The 21376-nt window shown below is 45.4% G+C and overlaps 1 protein-coding gene across 2 annotated transcripts in view; it reads right to left on the minus strand.

Moving 5' to 3' along the window:
* The window catches only part of MFSD14B (major facilitator superfamily domain containing 14B), a 71977-nt gene that overhangs the window by 23568 nt on the left and 27033 nt on the right, over nucleotides 1-21376 (minus strand). For both annotated transcript variants that reach the window (XM_079790390.1, XM_079790389.1), the window contains 2 exons: nucleotides 11080-11207; nucleotides 7584-7698 (listed from right to left, as the gene is read on the minus strand). In XM_079790390.1, the coding sequence (XP_079646516.1) occupies nucleotides 7584-7698; nucleotides 11080-11207 (243 nt within the window). The remainder of the gene's footprint in view (nucleotides 1-7583; nucleotides 7699-11079; nucleotides 11208-21376) is intronic.

The raw sequence follows: 21376 nt of genomic DNA on the forward strand, positions 1-21376 counted from the left end.
AGAGATCCTCAAGAAAAATAAAAAGCACACCACTAAAAAAAAAAAAAAAGCACACCACTGCTCCAGGTGGATGCAGCCAACAGTCTTCTCTGCAGGGCATTAGCTCAGCAGGGAGGGTCCACTAGGAGTCGAAGGACAAGGCTATAGGTCTCCTACAGAGGGATGGCACCAGTGGCATGCAGGGAGGTGGGAGGTAAATGGCCACCACTCCAGAGCCACATAATTCAGTGTCTGGCCTAGTCTTCAACCAGAGTTTCCCAAGAAAAAGGACACCACAGATCTAGGCAGGTTGCAGCCAGCAGACTTTTCTGCAGGATGCAAGCTCAGCAGGGTGGGGTCATTGCGAGTCAGAAGAGGAGACTTGTGGGTCTCCTTTAGGGCGATGGGCACCAGGGGTCATAGGGAGGGAAAAATGACCCCTGTTATGGAGCCACAGAACTCAGTGTCTCTGTCTCTACCAAAATATCCTCAAGAAACAAAAATCGCACCAAAGGTCCCACTGGGTAGTCAGCCAATGTGAGGTCAGCACAGTGGGGCCACTGGGAATCAGAGGGACAGGTTCGTGGGTCTCCTATTGGCTGACAGACAGCACCAGTGGTGGGCAGGATGGAAACATGGCCCACTGTTCCAGAGTCACATAGTTCACCGACTGCCCTAGTCTCCAACAACTACTGTGTTTGCCTGAATGTCTTCAATTGTTCCACAGGCAGAACGCACTGGGCCAAAGCTGAAACAGCCCTTTCTGCAGGTCATGAGCTCCGCCAGGTGTGGTGCCGAGAGCTGGAGGACGGGGTCAGTCCACTGCCCCAGGCTGGTGCTATGAGGACAGAAGTGCTTGACCCAGGGAAGATGGCACCTGTGGGCCTTCAGATGAAGCAGATGATCAGATAAGCGATTTGAAGACATGGTGGCAGAAAACACCCAATCACAGCAGCAACAAGAAAAAAAAATTTAAAGTAAAAATAGTTTAAGGGACCTCTGGGGCAACAGGAAGTGTAACAACAACCCTTACAATAGCCAAGATGTGGAAGCGACCCAAATGCATATCAATTGACGAGTGGATAAAAAAGTTGTGGTACAGCCCCGGCTGGTTTGGCTCAGTGGATAGAGTGTCAGCCTGCAGACTGAAGGGTCCCGGGTTCGATTCCAGTCAAGGGCACATGCCCGGGTTGCAGGCTCAATCCCCAGTAGGGGGCATGCAGGAGGCAGCCAATCGATGATTCTCTCTCATCATTGATGTTTCTATCTCTCTTCCTCCCCCTTCCTCTCTGAAATCAATAAAAAACATACAAAAAAAATTGTGGTACATATATGCAACGGAATATTACTCAGCCATAAAAAAAGAAAAAAACACACGAAATCTTACCATTTGTGATAGCACAGATGTACCTAGAGGGTATTATGCTATGTGAAATAAGTCAGTCTAAGAAAGACAATTACTGTATGATTTCATGTACATATGGCATCTAGAACAATACAAATGAACATACAAAACAGAAACAGACTCAGATACAAAGAACACCAAGATGCTGGCGTAGGTAAAAGCTGGTATTTGCAGCCTCCCACAACCATATCAAAATTGCAACTAAAATCCTACATATAAAAAAAGAGAATATGCTAATTAGACCAGACAGTGGAACCACCTGCGGAATGACCAGTGGGCAGGGGCAGGGCCGCAGGGTTTTGAGGCAGCCAGGGCTGCAAAGGCCAAGCCCCTTGCATGAATTTTGTGCACTGGGCCTCTAGTACAGAATGACCATCATTCAGAAGCACCTGAAATCAGATTGAGTGGAAGCCCTACAACTACAGAAGTAAAGAAGCACACTGAGGCTGGTAGAAGGGGGTGAGGGGGAAGCACGGAATGGGCTGGTCTGATACCCACTTGTGCCGCTTTTTTTATTGGGAGGGAGATCTCTGTGGCGGCCGCCCATGTGGAGCAAGGGGTCCCAGCCCCACAACAGACCCCCTGCCCAGAGTTCCAGTGCTAGGAAGAGAAGTCCCCTTAACTTCGGGCTGTAGAAACCAGCAGGGGTTGTGGCTGAGTGACAGTAAGGTTACTGGAGACCCAGCAGTTCCTCTCAAACAGCTGGTGCACAGACTTACATGGTCCCACTTCCTCTGAGCTCCAGCGCTGGGTGGCAGCTTTGAGGGATCCAGGGACATAGGAGGAGGAACTGGATTGTCTGGCAGGAACTTGGGGGCAGCTTTCTCTTAGATGGGAGTGCTCACAGGGGTCACTGTTCCTGTGCTGGGACCTCCTGTGTCACAGAGCTGAGTGGCAGCCATATCTGAGTTTCCATTAGTCTGGAGCACTCTCTTTGCTCCACCCTGGGGATTTCCTGAGACCCCGCCCAGCCAAGCTGTTTGCAGCAGCTTCTCCACATGAATGGCCTGTCCTGGCTCAGGCTTCAGACTTTGCTAAAATTTCTTAAGCTGCAGCTGGTGTCAGTGTGCCCCAAACCTATCAATAAAGGGACCAAGACCCAGCCTGCCTTGCTGGGCCTTGCCTGGGTACAAATAGCAAATAGCAGTTGTAGATCCCTCTGTAGCTCCTGCCAGGTGGCCACAGACAGTGGCTGACTTTGCACCTCCTGGGAGGCCCCAGAGCCAGTGCACCCAGTGGGCAGCCTCAGGCCACACCAGATCACAACTCTACATCCACAAGTGACACACTCAAGGGGCAGACTCAGTGAGCACCAAAGCCCCACTGTACCAAGTCCTGCTCCTTAGGGGTGTCTCCTGCACAGCTGCTCTTTCACTGTAGTCCCAGATGGTCCTCACAGCCAATTGGCCTGGAAGTCAATTCCTTCCAATGACGCTAATAGCAATCAAGGCTCAACTATAAGACTGTGCACACAGCCCACACAGGGGCGCACCTAGAGTGCCCAGCTCAGGTGACTGGGGAGGCTGAGCCACTGGGCCCTACAGGACACCTACTACACATGGCCACTCCACCAGTTCCAGGAGACATAGAAGCTCTACCCAATACATAGAAACAAACACAGGGAAACAGCCACAATGTGGAGACAAAGAAACATTTCCCGAATGAAAGAACAGGAGAAATCTCCAGAAAAAGATAAAAATGAAATGGAAGCAAGCAAACTACCAGATATACAATACAAAACAATCATTATAAGGATGCTCAAGGATCTTAGTGAGAGCTTCAAGGGACTTGATGAGAACGTCAAGGGATTTAGTGAGACTTTCAAGGATTTTAGTGAGAATGTCAAGGATATGAAAAAGAACCAATCAGAAATGAAGCATACACTAACTGAAACAAAATATAATATATAGGAACTCAACAATAGAGGATTCTGAGAATCAAATCAGTGATTTGGAATATGAGGAAGCAAAAAACAACCAATCAGAAGAGCAAAAAGAAAAAGAAAAAAAAATATGAAGATAGTGTAAGGAGCCTCTGGGACATTCACATTATAGGGGTAGCAGAAGGAGAATAGAGACAGCAAGGTATTGAAAACCTATTTGAAAAAATAGTGACAGAAAATTTCCCCCACCTGGTGAAAGAAAAAATTTACAAGTCTAGGAAGCACAAAGAGTCCCAAACAAGAGGAACCCAAAGAGGCCCACACCAGGATACATCATAATTAAAATGCCAAGAGTTAGAGACAATCTTAAAAGCAGCAAGAGAAAAGCCGCTAGTTACCTACAAGGAAGAGCCCATGTGACTGTCAGCTGATTTCTCAACAGAAACTTTATGGCCAGAAGGGAGTGGCAAGAAATACTCAAAGTGATGAATAGCAAGGACCTACAACTAAGATTATTCAGCAAGGCTATCATTTAAAACAGAAGGTCAGATAAAGAGCTTCACACAGCCCTAACCAGTTTGGCCCAGTGGATAGAGTGTCGACCTGCAGACTGAAAGGTCCCAGGTTCGATTCTGGTCAAGGGCATGTACCTTGGTTTTGGGCACATCCCCAATGGGGAGTGTGCAGGAGGCAGCTGATGGATGTTTCTAACTCTCTATGCCTCTCCTTCTCCCTTCCTCTCTGTAAAAAAATCAAAAAAAAAAAAATTTTTTTTAAAAAGAGCTTCACAGATAAGAAAAAGCTAAAGGAGTTCATCACCACGAAACCAGTATTACATGCAATGTTAAAGAGTATTCTTTAAAAAGAGAAAGAAGAAAACAAAGATAAAACATGAACAATAAAATGGCAATAAATACATGTCTATCAACAATTGAATCTAAAAATCAAAATAAACAAACAAAAAATGAACAAAATAAACTGATGAATATAAAATAGAATAAAAGACATGGAAACATGGAACAGACTGACAAATCTCAGAGAGAAGGGGGGGTGGAGGTGGGAAGAGATTAACCAAAGATCTTATATGCATACTGGAGGCTCAATGCATGAAATTCACGCAAGAGTAGGCATTTCTTCTCCCGGCTGCCGGCACTGGCTTCCCTCGCAGCCCTGGCTTCATCCAGAAGGTTGTCCGGTGTAATTAGCATATTACACTTTTATTATTATAGATATGCATTACCTATGGAACACAGACAATAGGGTGGTCAAGGACCAGGGTGAGGAAGGAGCCAGGTGGAGGCGGACAATGTGGGGCAATAGGGTGGACATATGTAATACTCTCAACAATCAGATTAAATGAATGAATGAATAAAAGCACCTCCCCACCCCCTCAATTTGGAGGCGATACAATAGCTACTTGAGATGTAAAGGGGAAAGAAATGTTGACTATGAGATGAATGCTCATTGTTAACTAGTGCGTTCTGAACCACTCTGAGCTGAGGCACCTGTCCCATCCAGGCGGTGCCCCCTGCAGCGGTGCTCCGAGGCAGTGCTGCGCTCATTTTCTGGTATTTCCATAATTTAAATATGTGTAAATTGCCATGAGAAAAACTGGGAATTCATAAAGGCAGAAATCTTGATAAGACTTTATTAAGTCTTGCAAATGAGGAAGAAAGGAACATTATTATTTACAAGTCCACACATCTGGAGTCAAAAGCCTCACACCTGACGTAGAAGGCACAGCAGACAGAGGGACAGGCCCCACGCTTACGCCTGACAGCTGGGTCAGTTAGGGCATCCTGTGCTCAGGACTCCCTCCTGTCATCTCTCCCTCCACTACTGCCTACTTGTCCCAACCTTATTCCTTCCATTATTAGAGAAGCAATCTTCTACTTCTGCTGAGCACTGCTCTCATGACTCTAACACCCCTGTGAACAAGCATTATTTTACAGACGAAGAACTGAGCTAGTGAGGGGAGCTAAGTCACTGGTTCCAGAACTTTCTCTCTGAAATCTCCTTAAAGCCCTAATGCTCAGCACCACAGCTTTGTGACTGATTTTTCTGCTGAAAGCAAGAAACAGAAATCTAGTAAATTGGAGAGAAATGAGTTTCTCAACAGGTGTTTCCTACAATGTAGAGAAAATCTGCACAAGTGTGGAAAGAGGCTTTGGCACCTGTACATTTTCCCGCTGACCAACCTCTGAGAGCCATTTGGAACCCTTCCCATCAGCTTCCTCTGTCCTCCTCTGCAGGACTCTGGAGATGCCTAGTTTTAGGACAGGGCATGGAGAAATTCAGGAGACGGGGGGAAAGAAAGGGAGGAGAGAGCAGGGAGTAGCTAGACGGGAAGTTGGGTTGAAAGGGAAGTTTTTTAAACTACTGAGGTCTAAAGTCAACAAAGTAAAAATTGCTATTGTGTTTAGTGGGAGAGCAGTAATTGACCTAGTCCATCACTGATTCCTGCAATCAATCATTTAATGATTCAACATTGAATGACTCCTTACTTACTATCTCCCAGGAAGTGGGATTTAAAGAAAAAGAGAAGTAACCTGGGTTTCTGGCATTTAACCCCCCTTCAAATTATTCAACAATCCAGCTAGATAATTCTTCTTCTTCTACCTTCTTACTGTAAACATTTCAAACATAGGAACGTGGAAGGAAGAGCACAGTGCATGTTGGGGGGAAGTGGAAATAACACCCCAAAATGTGCCACTATGGCATGTAGATTGTTTTGAGCTGAAGGCAATTAACACCCAAAAGCCTCAGGAAAAGCTTTACACTTCTCCCACAGGAGCCTGAAAAATGTTAGGTAGGGAGCTGGTACCAGAAAGAGAGCTATTACCAAAGACAACTTTTTTTAAAAATATATTTTATTGATTTTTTACAGAGAGGAAGGGAGAGGGATAGAGAGCTAGAAACATCGATGAGAGAGAAACATCGACCAGCTGCCTCCTGCACACCCTCTACCGGGGATGTGCCCGCAACCAAGGTACATGCCCTTGACCGGAGTCGAACCTGGGACCTTTCAGTCCACAGACCGACGCTCTATCCACGGAGCCAAACCGGTTTCGGCGAAAGACAACTTTTTATGTCAGAAAAACTTACCTGCATGGCAGGACAAACATGTGATTAACGATCGTTTGCTCTTCCTGTGAATTGTCTTCCTCCCTCTTTGAAGCCCAGAGCCCTCCCCCTTTCTCCTCAGCCCAGGACAGCATAGAAGCCTCAACTGCCGGACTGCCTCTGAGGTGCTCATGTCTTTGTGGAGCTCTTGTACATATAAAATTAAATTCGTTTTCTCCTGTTAATCTGTCTTATGTCAATTTAATTACTAGGTCAGTCAAAGAACCCAGAAGGTTTAAGACGGAACAATTCTCCCTCTCCAACAACACCCACACAGGCCAGGGCGTGCGCACACCGACCACATGCTCACGCGCCCTCTTTCCCCTGGAACAGCGGAGCAGCTCTCAGAGACGAGGTGCTCTGGCATCAACAGATTCAGCCTGTCAGCTACAATCTTTCTTCGCTGCACAACCGCACTGCCATTCTCAGGCCCAGGAAAATTAGAAATGATTGTCTGATATTCAAGTATCCAAAAAGAAAAGGGCTCTTACAACCTTGGCAATGCATTCAAACATTATTTGCTGAATGAATGTGTAGTCCTTTTCTGCAATATCAGATCCCAAATAAATGCCTGAGCCACACACCAAATAACAGTTGGATTAACATGGCTGAGGTTTTAACACCTCTCCAATTCAAAACAGGTGCACAGAGACTTCTAATCTGCCTATTTATGATCTGTCAAGAGAATAGCTAACAAGAAACAAGTCAACTTTTAAAAAACTTTACAACTGACAACTCATAGATTCCAACCTTAAAATCAGAGAATAGATTAATAGTAATTTCTAGCTTGCTATTTTTAACTTTTTTTAAAAAAATTAAGGGAGAGGGAGAGAGAGAGAAACATTAGTGATGAAAGAGAAACATCATTGATCGGCTGCCTCCTGCACCCCCCCAAATGGGATCCAGCCCACAACCCAGGCATGTGCCCTGACCGGGAATTGAACCGTGACCTGCTGGTTCATGGGTCAATGCTCAACCACTGAGCCACACTGGTCAGGCTATTTTTAACTTTTAAGTCTCTTTTTAAATTTCAATTCTTTAAATTTTTTTTTTATATGTCAATATTTACTACATATTTTAAACCTCACTTTTAGTGACCTTTCAATAGGATGTTAATTATTTCTCTGGTTAAAAACAAACAAACTATTATTTTATTTATTTATTTATTTATTTTCAAACAAACTATTATCTTACCCATCCATAAGCAGTACTTCGCTCATGCTCCTGAGTGACATCAGCTACATAGGCAAATATCACAGAGAATGTGACTGAGAAGACTCCAGACACAGAAATCATTGCAAAATACCACCTATAAAAAGATATTTCAGTTACCCAGGAGAGAGGTAGTGTATGTACATTTTGATAACCACAAAGATATCATGTAGATTATAAACAAAAATCTCAATTTTAAGAAAATCTCTGCATAAAATATAAATTAGTATTTTTCAATCTAAAAGCTAACTTATAAAAGCTAGCGTAACACTTCATGATAAAACATTACAATATTTTCTTTATGAGGAAGGTAAGTCTATAATCATCACTTCTATTTATCATTATTCATACAAGTAGCAAAAGCAGTATCAAGAAAACTAGGAGAGGTAAAATCATTTAAAGATCTATAAAACATTTTAAAGATATTCAGAGAGCATTAAAAAAGCTCTAAATCATTGGAAAAGTAGGACATTCTTGGAAGGAAAGGCTTAATACCAAGAAGTCGTTTCTTTAAATTCTTCATCTGGTAGGAAATAAAATGCTCCAGTATGGTTACAAATTTAGAACATGATGATAATCTATACTAATAAAGGAGTAAGATGCTAACTAGACCGGGAGACCTTCTGGACGTCCTTCCAGACAAAGCCATGGTGGCGGGGCCGAGGCAGAGGCAGTTAGGGGCGATCAGGCCAGGAGGGAAGGGCAGTTGGGGGCGAGCAGGCCAGGGGGGGGGGCAGTTGGGGGTGAGCAGGCTGGCGGAGGGGGGGGCAGTTGGGGGCGAGAAGGCAGGCAGGGTGGTACTTGGGGGTGAGTAGGCCGGCAGGCAGAGTGGTTAGGGGCGATCAGGCAGGTGAGCGGTTAGGAGCCAGTGGTCCCAGATGGCGAGTTTGATGTTCTACTGCTGGTTTAGGCCTGATCCGCAGGCCAGGCTGAGGGACACCCCCCCCCCCCAGTGCACGAATTTCGTGCACCAGGCCACTAATCCTATCTAATAAAAGAGTAATATGCAAATTAACCATCACACCCACAAGCCAATCAGGAGCAAGTATGCAAATTAAGGCAACCAAGATGGCTGCAGCCACAGAGTGAGCAGGAGGCTTGGGTTTCCCTGGCAATGAAGGAAGCCAAGCTTTCCGCACACTCTGGCCGGCCTAGGCCTCCACTCAAGGCTACAAAGTTTCAATTATAAAAGATAAATAAATCCCAACAAAAATGGCGCAGCCTTGGAGCTGGAGAGAGCAGGAGGCTTGAGTTGCCCCCGGCAATGGAGGAAGCCATGCTCCTGCAGCCCTGGCCTGCCTTGGCCTCCGCTCAAGGCTACAAAGTTTCAATTATAGAAGATAAATAAATCCCAGATACCAGGGCCTCCGCTTGGGTCACTGTGGGGTGTGGCCGGCCTGCAAACCACCACAGGCCCCTCACCCAGGCCACCCCACGCCCCAAGGGAACCCTCACCCTGATCCGGGACACCCTTTAGGGCAAACAAGCTGGCCCCCACCCGTGCACCAGGCCTCTATCTTATCTAATAAAAGAGTAATATACAGATTGATCATCACTGCAACACACAATATAGCTGCCCCCATGTGGACACAAGATGGCCACCACAAGATGGCCAGCAGGGGAGGGTAGTTGGGAGGGACCAGGCCTGCAAGGGAAGGCAGTTGTGGGCGATCAGGCCAGCTGGGGAGGGCAGTTGGGAGGGACCAGGCCTGCAAGGGAGGGCAGTTGGGGACAATCAAGCCTGCAGGGGACGGCTGTTGGGGTGACCAGGCCAGCAGAGGAGGGAAGTTGGGGGCGACCAGGCCTGCAGGGAAGGGCAGTTGTGGGGGACCCAGGCCTGCAGGGGAGAGAAGTTGTGGGGAGACTAGGCCTGCAGGGGAGGGCAGTTGGGGGGATTAGGCCTGCAGGGGAGGGCAGTTAGGGGTGACCAGGCCTGCAGGGGAGGGCAGTTAGGGGCAATTAGGCTAGTAGTGGTTAGGGGCAATCAGGAAGGAAGGGAGGTGAGCAGTTGGGAGAGGGATGTCCGACTGCCCGTTAGGCCGTACCGGGATAGGCCTAAACGGGTAGTTGGACATCCTTCGAGGGGTCCCAGATTAGAGAGGGTGCAGGCTGGGCTGAGTGATACCCCCCCATGCATGAATTTTGTGCAACAGGCCTCTAGTCTATAGTAATAAATGGGTAATATGCTAATGAGACCAGATGTCCTTCCTGACAAAGCAGAGTCTGGAGGGAAGCCAGTCCAGGTTCCGGGTGCCAGAGGGAAGCCGGTGCTGGCAGCCAGGGAAAGAAGGCCTACTCTTGCACAAATTTTTGTGCATCGGCCTCTAGTGTTGACATAAAATCCCTATCAAATAATAAAATGATAATATTTTCACACAAGAACAAAAAGAAAAGAAAATCTACTAATTGAATTAAAAACAAAAATCTTCCATCATAAGGTATGTCCTTCACATTGCTGAGATCAGCAACAGGAATTCTGGCCAAATTACCATCCTTTGGACTCCAGGAAAACAATGATGTTACAAGCTCAGGTGCAAATTCCAACCCATCTTTGGTAACTAAATAGACTTGTTTATGTGCTCAATATTCTCTCCCTGCTTATCACGAAAAAATGAGATCTAATTAAAATTCATATTATGGCCCTGGCTGGGTAGCTCAGTTGGTTTGAGCATTGTCCCGTTATGATAAGGTTGTGGGCTTGATCCCCACTCAGGGCACATACAAGAATCAACCAAAGAATGAATGAATAAGTGGAACAACAAATCCATGTTTTTCTTTCTCTCTCAAAATCAATCAATAAAAAATTTTTAAAATTCATATTATGATTTAGAATAGGCTATTGGTCTGACTTTATTATACACGAAAGTGACCCCTGACTATTGACATAAATTATGTTCAGATCAGTGTTCTAGACCACTGGTCGGCAAACTCATTAGTCAACAGAGCCAAATATCAACAGTACAACAACTGAAATTTCTTTTGAGAGCCAAAATTTTTAAACTTAAACTTCTTCTAACGTCACTTCTTCAAAACAGACTCGCCCAGGCTGTGGTATTTTGTGGAAGAGCCACACTCAAGGGGCCAAAGAGCTGCATATGGCTCGCGAGCCGCAGTTTGCCGACCACGGCCCTAGACCAATGAGCTGACCAAAACAATTACATTCCCAAAGGAAACTGAGCCACAGGAGCAAGTGGGACCCCCAGACCCCCTTTCCCCCAAGACCCAAATCCTGTAACTGACATCATGGCAACTACAGCTTTTACTTCTCTTTCTTTACCTCGGACTGAATTATGTAATCTCTTCATTTCCCCATTATAATATGGGCAAGATAGCAACTGCCCAAACTGGCTTTCAGTATTAGCAAAGAGATCTAATAAAAACCAGATACAACTGCTTTGAAATTGTTAAGAAGGGCTCACAGATGTATTATTCATACGTGACCCAAGACAGCCGGGATGACGCAAGGCTGAGCACTCACCACGGGCTGACCGTCAGCAGGGGTATCGGGAAGCAGGTAAAGAAGACGGTGCCCAGGAGGAAGGGCTTCCTCCCCCACACGTCGGACAGGGCGCCTATGAGCGGGGCGCTCAGGAAGGAGAGCAGGCCCTGGAGAAGAAGAAAGCAGAAGCCCAGTCAGAGTTCCGATGCATTTACAGTACTTGTGATTCCAGCACTTACAGAATTATAGTACTTGTGATTCTCATTTTCTCAATGAATTTCTAAATGCTGCAGTTCACTTTTTGGCCCCCAAACAGAATAATTTGAAATATTAAATATAAACGATCGTTTTTAAAAATTCTAACAAAATTCCTAAATCTGTTAGAAAAGGAAGAGAAGAGTAAGAGCTTGTTTTCTGGGACAAGTTGAAAAGGTGATACGAAATACATTTATACCCACAGTTGGCCCTTAAGATGAACATTAATAAATTCATTTTAATAAATATGCACAGCATATCTATTATGTACAAAGCTGTGAATTAACTGATGCTATAAAGACACCCAAACAAATATTTAAAATATTAGCCTTTATTTTATATTTTGGCAATATAGGGTGGGTATGCAAAAAATAATGAAATAAGTAGAAATATATTGTGTATGCATCAACTGCGCCGTGAAATTCACTCTACATCTAATGAAAATAAACGGTAAATATTCAACTTGGGAAAGAGCATGTGTTTATTTTAGTTGGTTGAAAACACAGATGCCCAAGGCTCTCATGTTTTCTATGACATAGTTGCTCCAGCTGTTGCTTATATTACACAGCTGTTACTCTCAAACCACTTGTAAGCTAATAGGGATAAACAGAACAAGTATGCATATACCAAATATCCATAAGAAAAGCTAAAGACCTATCTTCCTGTTGAATTTAGGAAGAAGATAATGCAACTTGACAACGGGGTTGAGGCTAGGGAGAAGCAAGAAACAGGAACACCACACATAAGCAAAGGAAGTAAAGAAACTCACACTAATTATTTGCCAGTCACTCTGTTAGCTGGCACTTTCATAATAATTTCCTTTTTGACCTCAGGGTCCTCTGAGGTGGCCACAGGTCTGATCCGCAGACCCTGCTGGTGGCACAGTGCTCACTTCACATGCTCTGTCTGCACATTACAAACAGATTTCCAATCTGTCTCTTTTGAGCTCCATGCTTACAGCTAAATAGACTTCTCTATTAGGACATTTAAGATGCACACTCTCCCTTTACAGCAGTCCCCCCTTTCTCTAAGGGGCATACATTCTAAGCCCCCCAGTGGATGCCTGAAACCACAGATAATACCAAATCCTGTATATGGTATATTTTTTCCTATACGCATATATCCATGATAAAGTTTAATTTATAAATTAGACCCAGTAAGAGACTGACAACAATAAATAATAACATATACTGTAATAAAACTTATGTGACAGTGATCTCTTTCTCAAAATATCTTATTGCACTGTATGTACAGTGTGGATGCTCTGGACGAAGGGATGATTTAGGTGCCAGGAGGGATTGCGCAGATTTCATCATGGTACTCAGAATGGCGTGCAACTTAAAACTTATGAATTGGGCCGTAACCAGTTTGGCTCAGTGGATAGAGCGTCGGCCTGCAGACTGAAAGGTCCCAGGTTCGATTCCGGTCAAGGGCATGTACCTTGGTTGCGGGCACATCCCCAGTAGGGAGTGTGCAGGAGGCAGCTGGTCGATGTTTCTCTCTCATCGATGTTTCTAACTCTCTATTCCTCTCCCTTCCTCTCTGTAAAAAATCAATAAAATATATTTAAAAAAAAAAACCTTATGAATTGGCATATAAGCATAACCAATGGACACCAGACAGTAGGGGGGGGGCGAGGGCATGTGCTGGGTGGTGCGAGTGGCCAGGGAGAGGTCAATGGGGGGTGGGGAGGGAGGAGACTTATACTTTCAAAAATAAAGAATTTAAATTCAAAAAGCCGTATGATTGTTTACTTCTGAAGTTTTTCATCTAATATTTTCAGATTGCAATTGACCATGGGTAACTGAAACTGAGGAAAGAAACCTCAACAGATAAGAAAGGACCTCTGTAAACCTGGCCACACACCACACCTCCCATCTTGGCTAGAAGCCCTCCAAAGCTTTTTCCTTCATCCCTCCACTGCCCAAGACCACTGTTCAGACCACTGTCTCCAAATGACCTCTTCTATCCATCCCTGTAGCACTGCCACCTGAATGAAAACAAAACCATCTCCTAGCGGCCCCGGACCCTGTCCTCGCTCCCTCCAGCATGGTTTTCACACAGCCCCGAGAGCAACGATGAGCAGCTTGCTGTCAGAGCTGCCGGAGCCTGCCCAGCTCTGAGTCCATGTATGTTCTCAATTCTTCCCGACGACGCCAGGGCTGGGCCTTCTCCAACCCTGCCCACTGTGCTGACTGCAGGAACTTGGTCCACGTTCCTCCTCCATCTGCTCACAGACACGGGTCAGTTCTCAGCGGTGGGGCAGACAGAAGCATGAGAAGTTGAGGGTGTACACGGATGAGTCTTACTGCAGAAGCCAGTGGCCACACAGCCGTCAGACAAGGACAATTTTTTTTTAAATAAATCTTTATTGTTCAGATTATTACAATTGTTTCTCCTCCCCCCCCCCCCCATATCTCCCTATCACCTGGTTCCCTCCCCCTCCCCGTTGTCCTTATCCATAGGTGTATGATTTTTGTCCAGTCTCTTCCCATACCACACAGACACCCCTTTCCCCCTGAGAATTATCAATCCACTCCCTTTCTATGCCTCTGATTCTATTATGTTCACCAGTTTATTCTGTTCCTCAGATTTTGAATTCCCTTGAGTTTTAGAATCACTTGTTGATAGATATGTATTTGTTGTTCATAATTTTGATCTTTACTTTTTTCTCCTTTTTCCTCTTTTTAAAGAATACCTTTCAGCATTTCATATAATACTGGTTTGGTGGTGATGAACTCCTTTAGCTTTTTCTTATCTGTGAAGCTCTTTATCTGACCTTCAATTCTGAATAACTTTGCTGGGTAGAGTAGTCTTGGTTGTAGGTTCTTGCTATTCATCACTTTGAATATTTCTTGCCATTCCCGTCTGGCCTGCATAGTTTCTGTTGAGAAATCAGCTGACAGTCGTATGGGTGCTCCCTTGTAGGTAACTAACTGTTTTTCTCTTGCTGCTTGTAAGATTCTCTCTGTCTTTTGCTCTTGGCATTTTAATTATGTGTCTTGGTGTGGTCCTCTTTGGATTCCTTTTGTTTGGGGTTCTGTGCGCTTCCTGAACTTGTAAGTCTATTTCTTTCACCAGGTGGGGGAAGTTTTCTGTCATTATTTCTTCAAATAGGTTTTCAGTATCTTGCTCTCTTTCTTCTGGCACCCCAAAAATTCGGATATTGGTACGCTTAAAGCCATCCCGGAGGCTCCTTATGCTAGCCTCACACTTTTGGGTTCTTCTTTCTTTCCGCCTCTCTGGTTGGGTGTTTTTTTCTTCCTCATATTCCAGATCTTTGGTTTGACTCTTCGGGTGCAGTGGTCTACTCTGTATATTCTTTATTTCAGACAGTGTATGCATAATTTCTGACTGGTCCTTTTCCATTTTTTTGGTATTCTCATTTAGGTCCTTGAAGGTCTCTTCAAGTTTCTCAGCAGTTTTTAGAAGATTCTTGAGTAACCTTATAAATATGGTTCTGAACACTGTGTCATCCATTAGTTTACTTTCATCTATCTCTCCTACTTGTGACATACTTCGATGTCTCCACATTTTGGCTGCCTCCCTGTGTTGATGGAGTGGCTTTGTGTGGTCGGTGACCTATAGGGGCCGGTAGCTCAGCTTCCCCTATCACCCTAGGTGGTCGCTCTTGGTACTCCCCTTTGTGGGCTGAGTGGAAAGTCTTGATGTAGTTAAAAGCCCTGATTGCTGTTGGTACACTGGGAGGAATTGACCTCCGGTCCAATTGGTTGTGAGGGCCTGCTGTGTCTATAACGGAAGAATTGCTGTGCTGGAGATACAGTAGGGCTTTGGTGCTCACTGAGTCTGCCTCTTGAATGTGTCCCTTATGAGAGTGGTTGAAATCTGGTGTCGTCCACACTGACAGAAAAGTCACTCTCACTCTCCGACCGATGGCCGAGAGTCCCGTAGGCGTCTGGGTTCCCCGTGTGTCCCCAGAAACTGGAGTTCAGAGTGGTTGGGATTGTTGGTATCACTGGCGGGAATTGATCTCCAAGCCAGTTGGCTGTGAGGATCAGCAGTGTCTCCACTGGGAGAGCTTCTGTGCTCAGCTTGGATGGGGCGGAGTCTCAGGGTGGCGCAGACAAGCTTTGGTTTCCCGTCTGCTCCGCCCTAAGAGGGGCGGTTTCTCCGTGCCCGTATTAATGGCTGCGCGCCTCTGAGAGAAGGCAGCTTTCGAGCCTCTCCCGCTGCCTAACAGACCAGTTTCTCCCCAGCTGGGGCTGGATTTCAGTGCAGACCGGAGGTTTTGGTTTTCTCCTGAACGAGAAATCCAGTCACTGGGAGGGCTGTGCTCAGCTTGGATGGGGTGGAGTCTCAGAATGGCGCAGACAAACTTGGTTTCCATTTGCTCCGCCCTAAGAGGGTCGGTTTTTCTGTGCCCTAATCAATGGCTGCGTGCCTCTGAGAGAAGGCAGCTTTCAAGCCTCGTCCGCTGCCAAACAGACCAGTTTCTCCCCGACCGCAGCTGGATTTCAGTGCAGTCAGGAGGTTTTGTTTTTCTCCCAAACGAGAAAGCTAGCCACGCAGCGTCTGCTGCCCTCCCGCTCCGCGCGCGAGCTGCGAGCAAGCCTGCCGCGTATTCAGCCGCCCGCCTTTCCGCGCTCACGGATCTCCGCACCTCCACAGCTCCTGAGGCTCAGCGTCCCCCTCTCTTTTTTTCTCTAGTTGTAGGTTTTCCACTCTGCCAGCTTTCCGGTGGTTCTGGACGGTGTGCGCTCCGTTTTCCAGTTGTAGTTTCAAAATTGTTGTGGTAGGCAACAGTTAGGTGTTTACCTTATGCCGCCATCTTGGTTTTTTCCTCAGACAAGGACAATTTATTACAGCCAAGTCCATACGGCAGGCAGCCGGACCGCAGCTGGTGAAGACATCTTCCCTGCACAGTATTAGCAATCTCCGTCCCCACAGCTGCTACCTGAGCAGCCGCACGCTGCCCCCAGACTCACCGCCTCACGTGGTTGCGGCCCCTGAGCTCTCCGGCTCAGCAGCTTCTCCGTCTCCCCACGCAGCACACTGGCCGGTCCACATGGCAGCTATAGAGAGCTCTTTTTTTAAACAATTATGAATTTATTAAGTCATCTGGAAAACCAGACGGGCTGAGCCCCAACATGGCACCAGCCCTGGGAAGGTTTTTTGTAGATGTGGTTAACATCTGCAACAGCTGGCTTTAAGGTGTAGCACCCTCAACAATACGGGGAGCCTCATCCATCAGCTGATGAACGCCTTAGCAGAAAAATCTGAGGTTTCCAGGCAAGGAAAGAATCCTGCTTCAGGGCTGCAGCAGTCCCAGCCAGCCCAGGCCTCCCTCCGCATGTCACACTCACCAGCCCCACTCATGTGAGCCAATTCCTTAAAGTCAGTCTACACACACACACCCCACACACTACTGGTTTTGTTTCTTTGGAGAATACTGACTGATACAAGTTCTTATGCCTATGCATATACCAATGTGGCCACATATTTCAATTCCATAAAAATAAAAAAGTGCTGTAGAAAGTGGTTGAAGGGTTAAGATTTTGGGAACATGAGAAGTGGAATCAAGTTTGAGTTGTTTTTTTCCTTCATAATTGTTAAGATAAACAGGTACTAAATTATTTTATGATAATCCCCTCATCTTTTAATGATTACTAAAATACATTCTTTGGAAATAAAGAATCACATAATATTTATTAGAAAAATAAACAAAAAAAACTTGAAGGTACTTCATAAAAGTGGCCAGCAAATATATGTAAAAACAACCCCTTACTTGTAATAAAGAAAAGACTAGACATCATTTTCAAGCTCCCAGCCTGGTGATGATCTGAAAAGTAACAGAGCTCCGCTCTGCTGGGCGGGAAGCAGCACCGCTGCTGGCGGAGACAGATAATGTGGCCACACACATGGACGACTGTAGACGCCCAAACCTCTCACTCACTGGTTACACCTTCACAATGCCGTTTGTAGAAAACAATAACAATTACAAAGATTTATTTTTTACAATTTATTAAGTAATTATCTTCAATGGTTTGAACTTGGAAAACAATTTATATAGAAAAATGGGTAAATAAATTATGGCATATTCATACAATTGAATAGCACATCACCATTCAAATAACTCAGGCAGTTCTTGCTTTGCACGGCGGTGCAGGGATGTAAACTAACTGTACGAGCTCCAATTGTGTAAGTGACTTCAATTAATCAGAAATATTGTGATTTGTTCTAGGACCTTTAGAAATTTTGTGAGAACACTGAAAACCTTTACTGTCAGTTATAAATGTTTAGGAAAATAAAAAAGTAAAAGTAGTATTTATTTAGTATTCTGTAATTTAAAACGTTAAGAATTTAAGTGTTTTATTTCTTTGTAAAAAACGTATCGAGTCATCTGAACAGCTCTTGCTGTGAGGACAGAAAGGCCTCTTTCTTTGCTGTGACTCCCCCCGTCGTGAGAAGCGCCTGGAGACGGCATGTGGAGACTGTGGCTCCCGAGTCAAAAGCCTCTATTCAGACGGCAGCACAGGTGAGGGTGGTAAGGGATGCTGCTGTCTCCAGCACCCGCTCCCTGCGGTTTCAATGCTCTGAGTCTCTTAGTAGAGTCTCTCACACCCAAGCCTCCCCCTTCCGATTCTCTTGGGCCTTTGCTCTAAGCCTGTCTCACAGGCCTGGGACGATGCCGAGACACCACCCTGAGCTCGGGCGTCTGCGGGATTATCTCCTGGAAAGCAAACTAACTAACTTCTCCAGACAACCCTCAGGAACTGGGGAACTTCAACCCAATGCCCCTCCCTTCTTTATCGTTTTGCCATAACCCCCCTTCTGCCTCCCTTTACTCTCTAAAACCCTATTAAAAGACCAACCCACTCTATCTTTGGTGCCTTGTGCCACCTAATGGCATCTGGCCTTTACCTCCCTTGAACAGTAAAAGAAATTTCCTCCCTGCACCCCTCTCTTCTCTCAGTTGTGAATTCTTTCACAGCCCATGTCATCGGCCTAACACTTGCCTTCTTTAAAAATCATACAACGGCCTGAACCGGTTTGGCTCAGTGGATAGAGCATCGGCCTGCAGACTGAAAGGTCCCAGGTTCGATTCCGGTCAAGGGCATGTACCTTGGTTGCGGGCACATCCCCAGTAGGGAGTGTGCAGGAGGCAGCTGATCGATGTTCCTCTCTCATTGATGTTTCTTTCAGTGTACTAATTCAGCTCCTGCTGGGTGGCCTCAGGCAGGGGCTAAATTAGCACTTCCTTGGATATCCAAGAGCCAGTGTACTCAGTGATCAGAGTGGGACCATCCAGATTACAACTCCTCAGATCCATAAGGGACACATTTAGGGAGCAGACTCAGTGAGCACCAAAGCCCCAGTGAAATAAGTCTTATCTCATAAGGGTGTCTCCAGCACAGAAGTTCTCCCATCGTAGACACAGCTGATCCTCACATCAAATTGGCCTGGTGGTCAATTCCTCCCAGTGATACCAACAACAATCAAGACTCAACTACAACAAGGCTGTACACACAGCCCACAAAGGGGTACACCAAGAGTGTCCATCTCAAGTAACTGGGGAGGCTGAGCCACTGGGCCCTATAGGACACCTAGCACACAAAGCCACTCAGGGAAGCAGACAAAATGCAGAGACAAAGAAACAGGTCACAAATGAAAGAAATAGAGGAAAGCAAACGACTGGATATAGAATTCAAAACCACGGTTATAAGGATTTTTAAGAAACCGCCGATAAATTTAGTGAGACCCTCAAGGATATGAAAAAGGACCAACTAGAAATTAAGCATACACTGACTGAAATAAAGAATAATGTACAGAGATCCAACAGTAGACTAGAGGATTGCAAGAATCAAGTCAAAGACTTGAAATACAAAGAAGCAAAAAAAACACCCAACCAAAAAAGCAAAATGCAAAAAGAATCCCAAAATATGAAGATAGTGTAAGGAGCCTCTGGGACAACTTCAAGCATACCAACATCAGAATTATGGGGGTACCAGAAGAAGAGAGAGAGCAAGATACTGAAAACCTATTTGAAGAAATAATGACTGAAAACTTTCCCTACCTGGTGAAAGAAATAGACTTACAAGTCCAGGAAGCACAGAGAACCCCAAACAAGAGGAATCCAAAGAGGACCACACCAAGACACATCATAATCAAAATGCCACGAGCAAAAGATAAAGAGAGAATCTTAAAAGCAGCAAGAGAAAAACAGTTAGTTACCTACAAGGGAGCACCCATACGACTGTCAGCTGATTTCTCAATAGAAACTATCCAGACGGGAATGTCAAGAAATATTCAAAGTGATGAATAGCAAGAAACTACAACCAAGATTACTCTACACAGCAAAGCTATCATTCAGAATTGAAGGGCAGATAAAGAGCTTCCCAGATAAGAAAAAGCTAAAGGAGTTCACGAACACCAAACCAGTATTATATGAAATGCTGAAAGGTATTCTTTAAGAAGAGGAAGAAGAAGAAAAAGGTAAAGATAAAAATTATGAACAAACACATATCTATCAACAAGTGAATCTAAAAATCAAGTGAATTAAAAATCTGATGAACAGAATAAACTGGTGAATATAATAGAATCAGGGGCATAGAAAGGGAGTGGACTGACAATCCTTGGGGGGAAAGGGTTGTGGAGGGTGTGGGAAGAGACTGGACAAAAAGCGTACACCTATGGATGAGGACAGTGGTGGGGCGGGTGAGGGCGAGGGTGGGGTGGGAACTGGGTGGAGGGGAACGATGGTTGAAAAAAGAGGAACAACTGTAATAATCTGAACAATAAAGATTTATTTAAAAAAAAAAAAGAAACATTCAAACCTCTGAAAAATTTTTGTGAGTTTTTGAGCCAAGCTGTTGACAAGTGCCAGGAAGCAAAATCTGGACAGATTGAGATAATGCTCCAGAGAATAGCAGTCTTGCAATTTATCTATACTAATAAAAGCCTAGGTAGCCCTCGCATGGCGCCTTCACGTCGTCACAAGATGGCCAGCAGGGGAGGGCAGTTGTGGGCGACCAGGCTGGCAGGGGAGGGCGGTTGTGGGCGACCAGGTCTGCAGGGGAGGGCAGTTGGGGGTGACCAGGCCAGCAGGGGAGGGCAGTTGGGGGCGATCGGGCCTGCAGGGGAGCAGTTAGGCATCAATCAGGACAGCAGGGGAGCGACTAGGGGGTGATCAGGCTGGCAGGCGGAAGCATTTAGGGGCAATCAGGCAGGCGAGTGGTTAGGAGCCAGTAGTCCTGGATTGTGAGAGGGGTCCCAGGTTGGAGAGGGTGCAGGCTGGGCTGAGGGACACCCCTCCCCGTGCTCAAATTTCGTGCACTGGGCCTCTACTCCTATATAATAAAACTCTAAGCAAATCGACCGAACGGTGGAACGACTGTTTGCTATGACACACACTGACTACCAGGGGGAAGATGCTCAACGCTGGAGCTGCCCCCTGGTGGTTAGCGCCAGAAGCCCAGTTCATGGCTGCAAGCGCAGCCGTGGAGGGAACCTCTCCCGCCTCTGAGGCAGCGCTAAGGATCCCTCAGGGTCCCAAACTGCAAGAGGGCGCAGGCTGGGCTGAGGGACCCTCCCCGCCGCAGTGTACAAATTCAGCAAATTATTAGGGCATAACTTTCAGTGTACGGTTCATTACAAAGTAAAATTATGCACCGATTTATATGATCTAAGCTGGGAAGGGCAAATTAGACACTATATTCATATACTTTACTATGAAGTCTAACTGGAGTATAACATTATCTTCACCATTTTATTTAAATGAAAAATACTTATAAGCTGTTATAATAGCACATTAAAATTCAAACAATAAAGGCTAATTATGTTAAGAGGTTGAGAACTCAAAAAGTGTGGCTAGAACCTGTAGATTATTATGCTGAGCAAAATAAACCACTTAGAGTAAGACAAATATCACATAATCTCATATGTGAAATCTAATGAACAAAATAAATTGCCAAACAAAATAGGTCCAGAGGCTTGGAAGCATGGACCAGACTGACAGATCTCAGAGGAAAGGGGATTGAAGGGGATGGTTAGAGATCAACCAAAGAACATATATGCATAACCCATGGACACAGACAATAGGGTGGGGAAGGCCTCAGGTGGA

This window comes from Cnephaeus nilssonii, assembly GCF_951640355.1.
Source record: "Cnephaeus nilssonii genome assembly, chromosome: 14".
NCBI lineage: Eukaryota > Metazoa > Chordata > Mammalia > Chiroptera > Vespertilionidae > Cnephaeus > Cnephaeus nilssonii.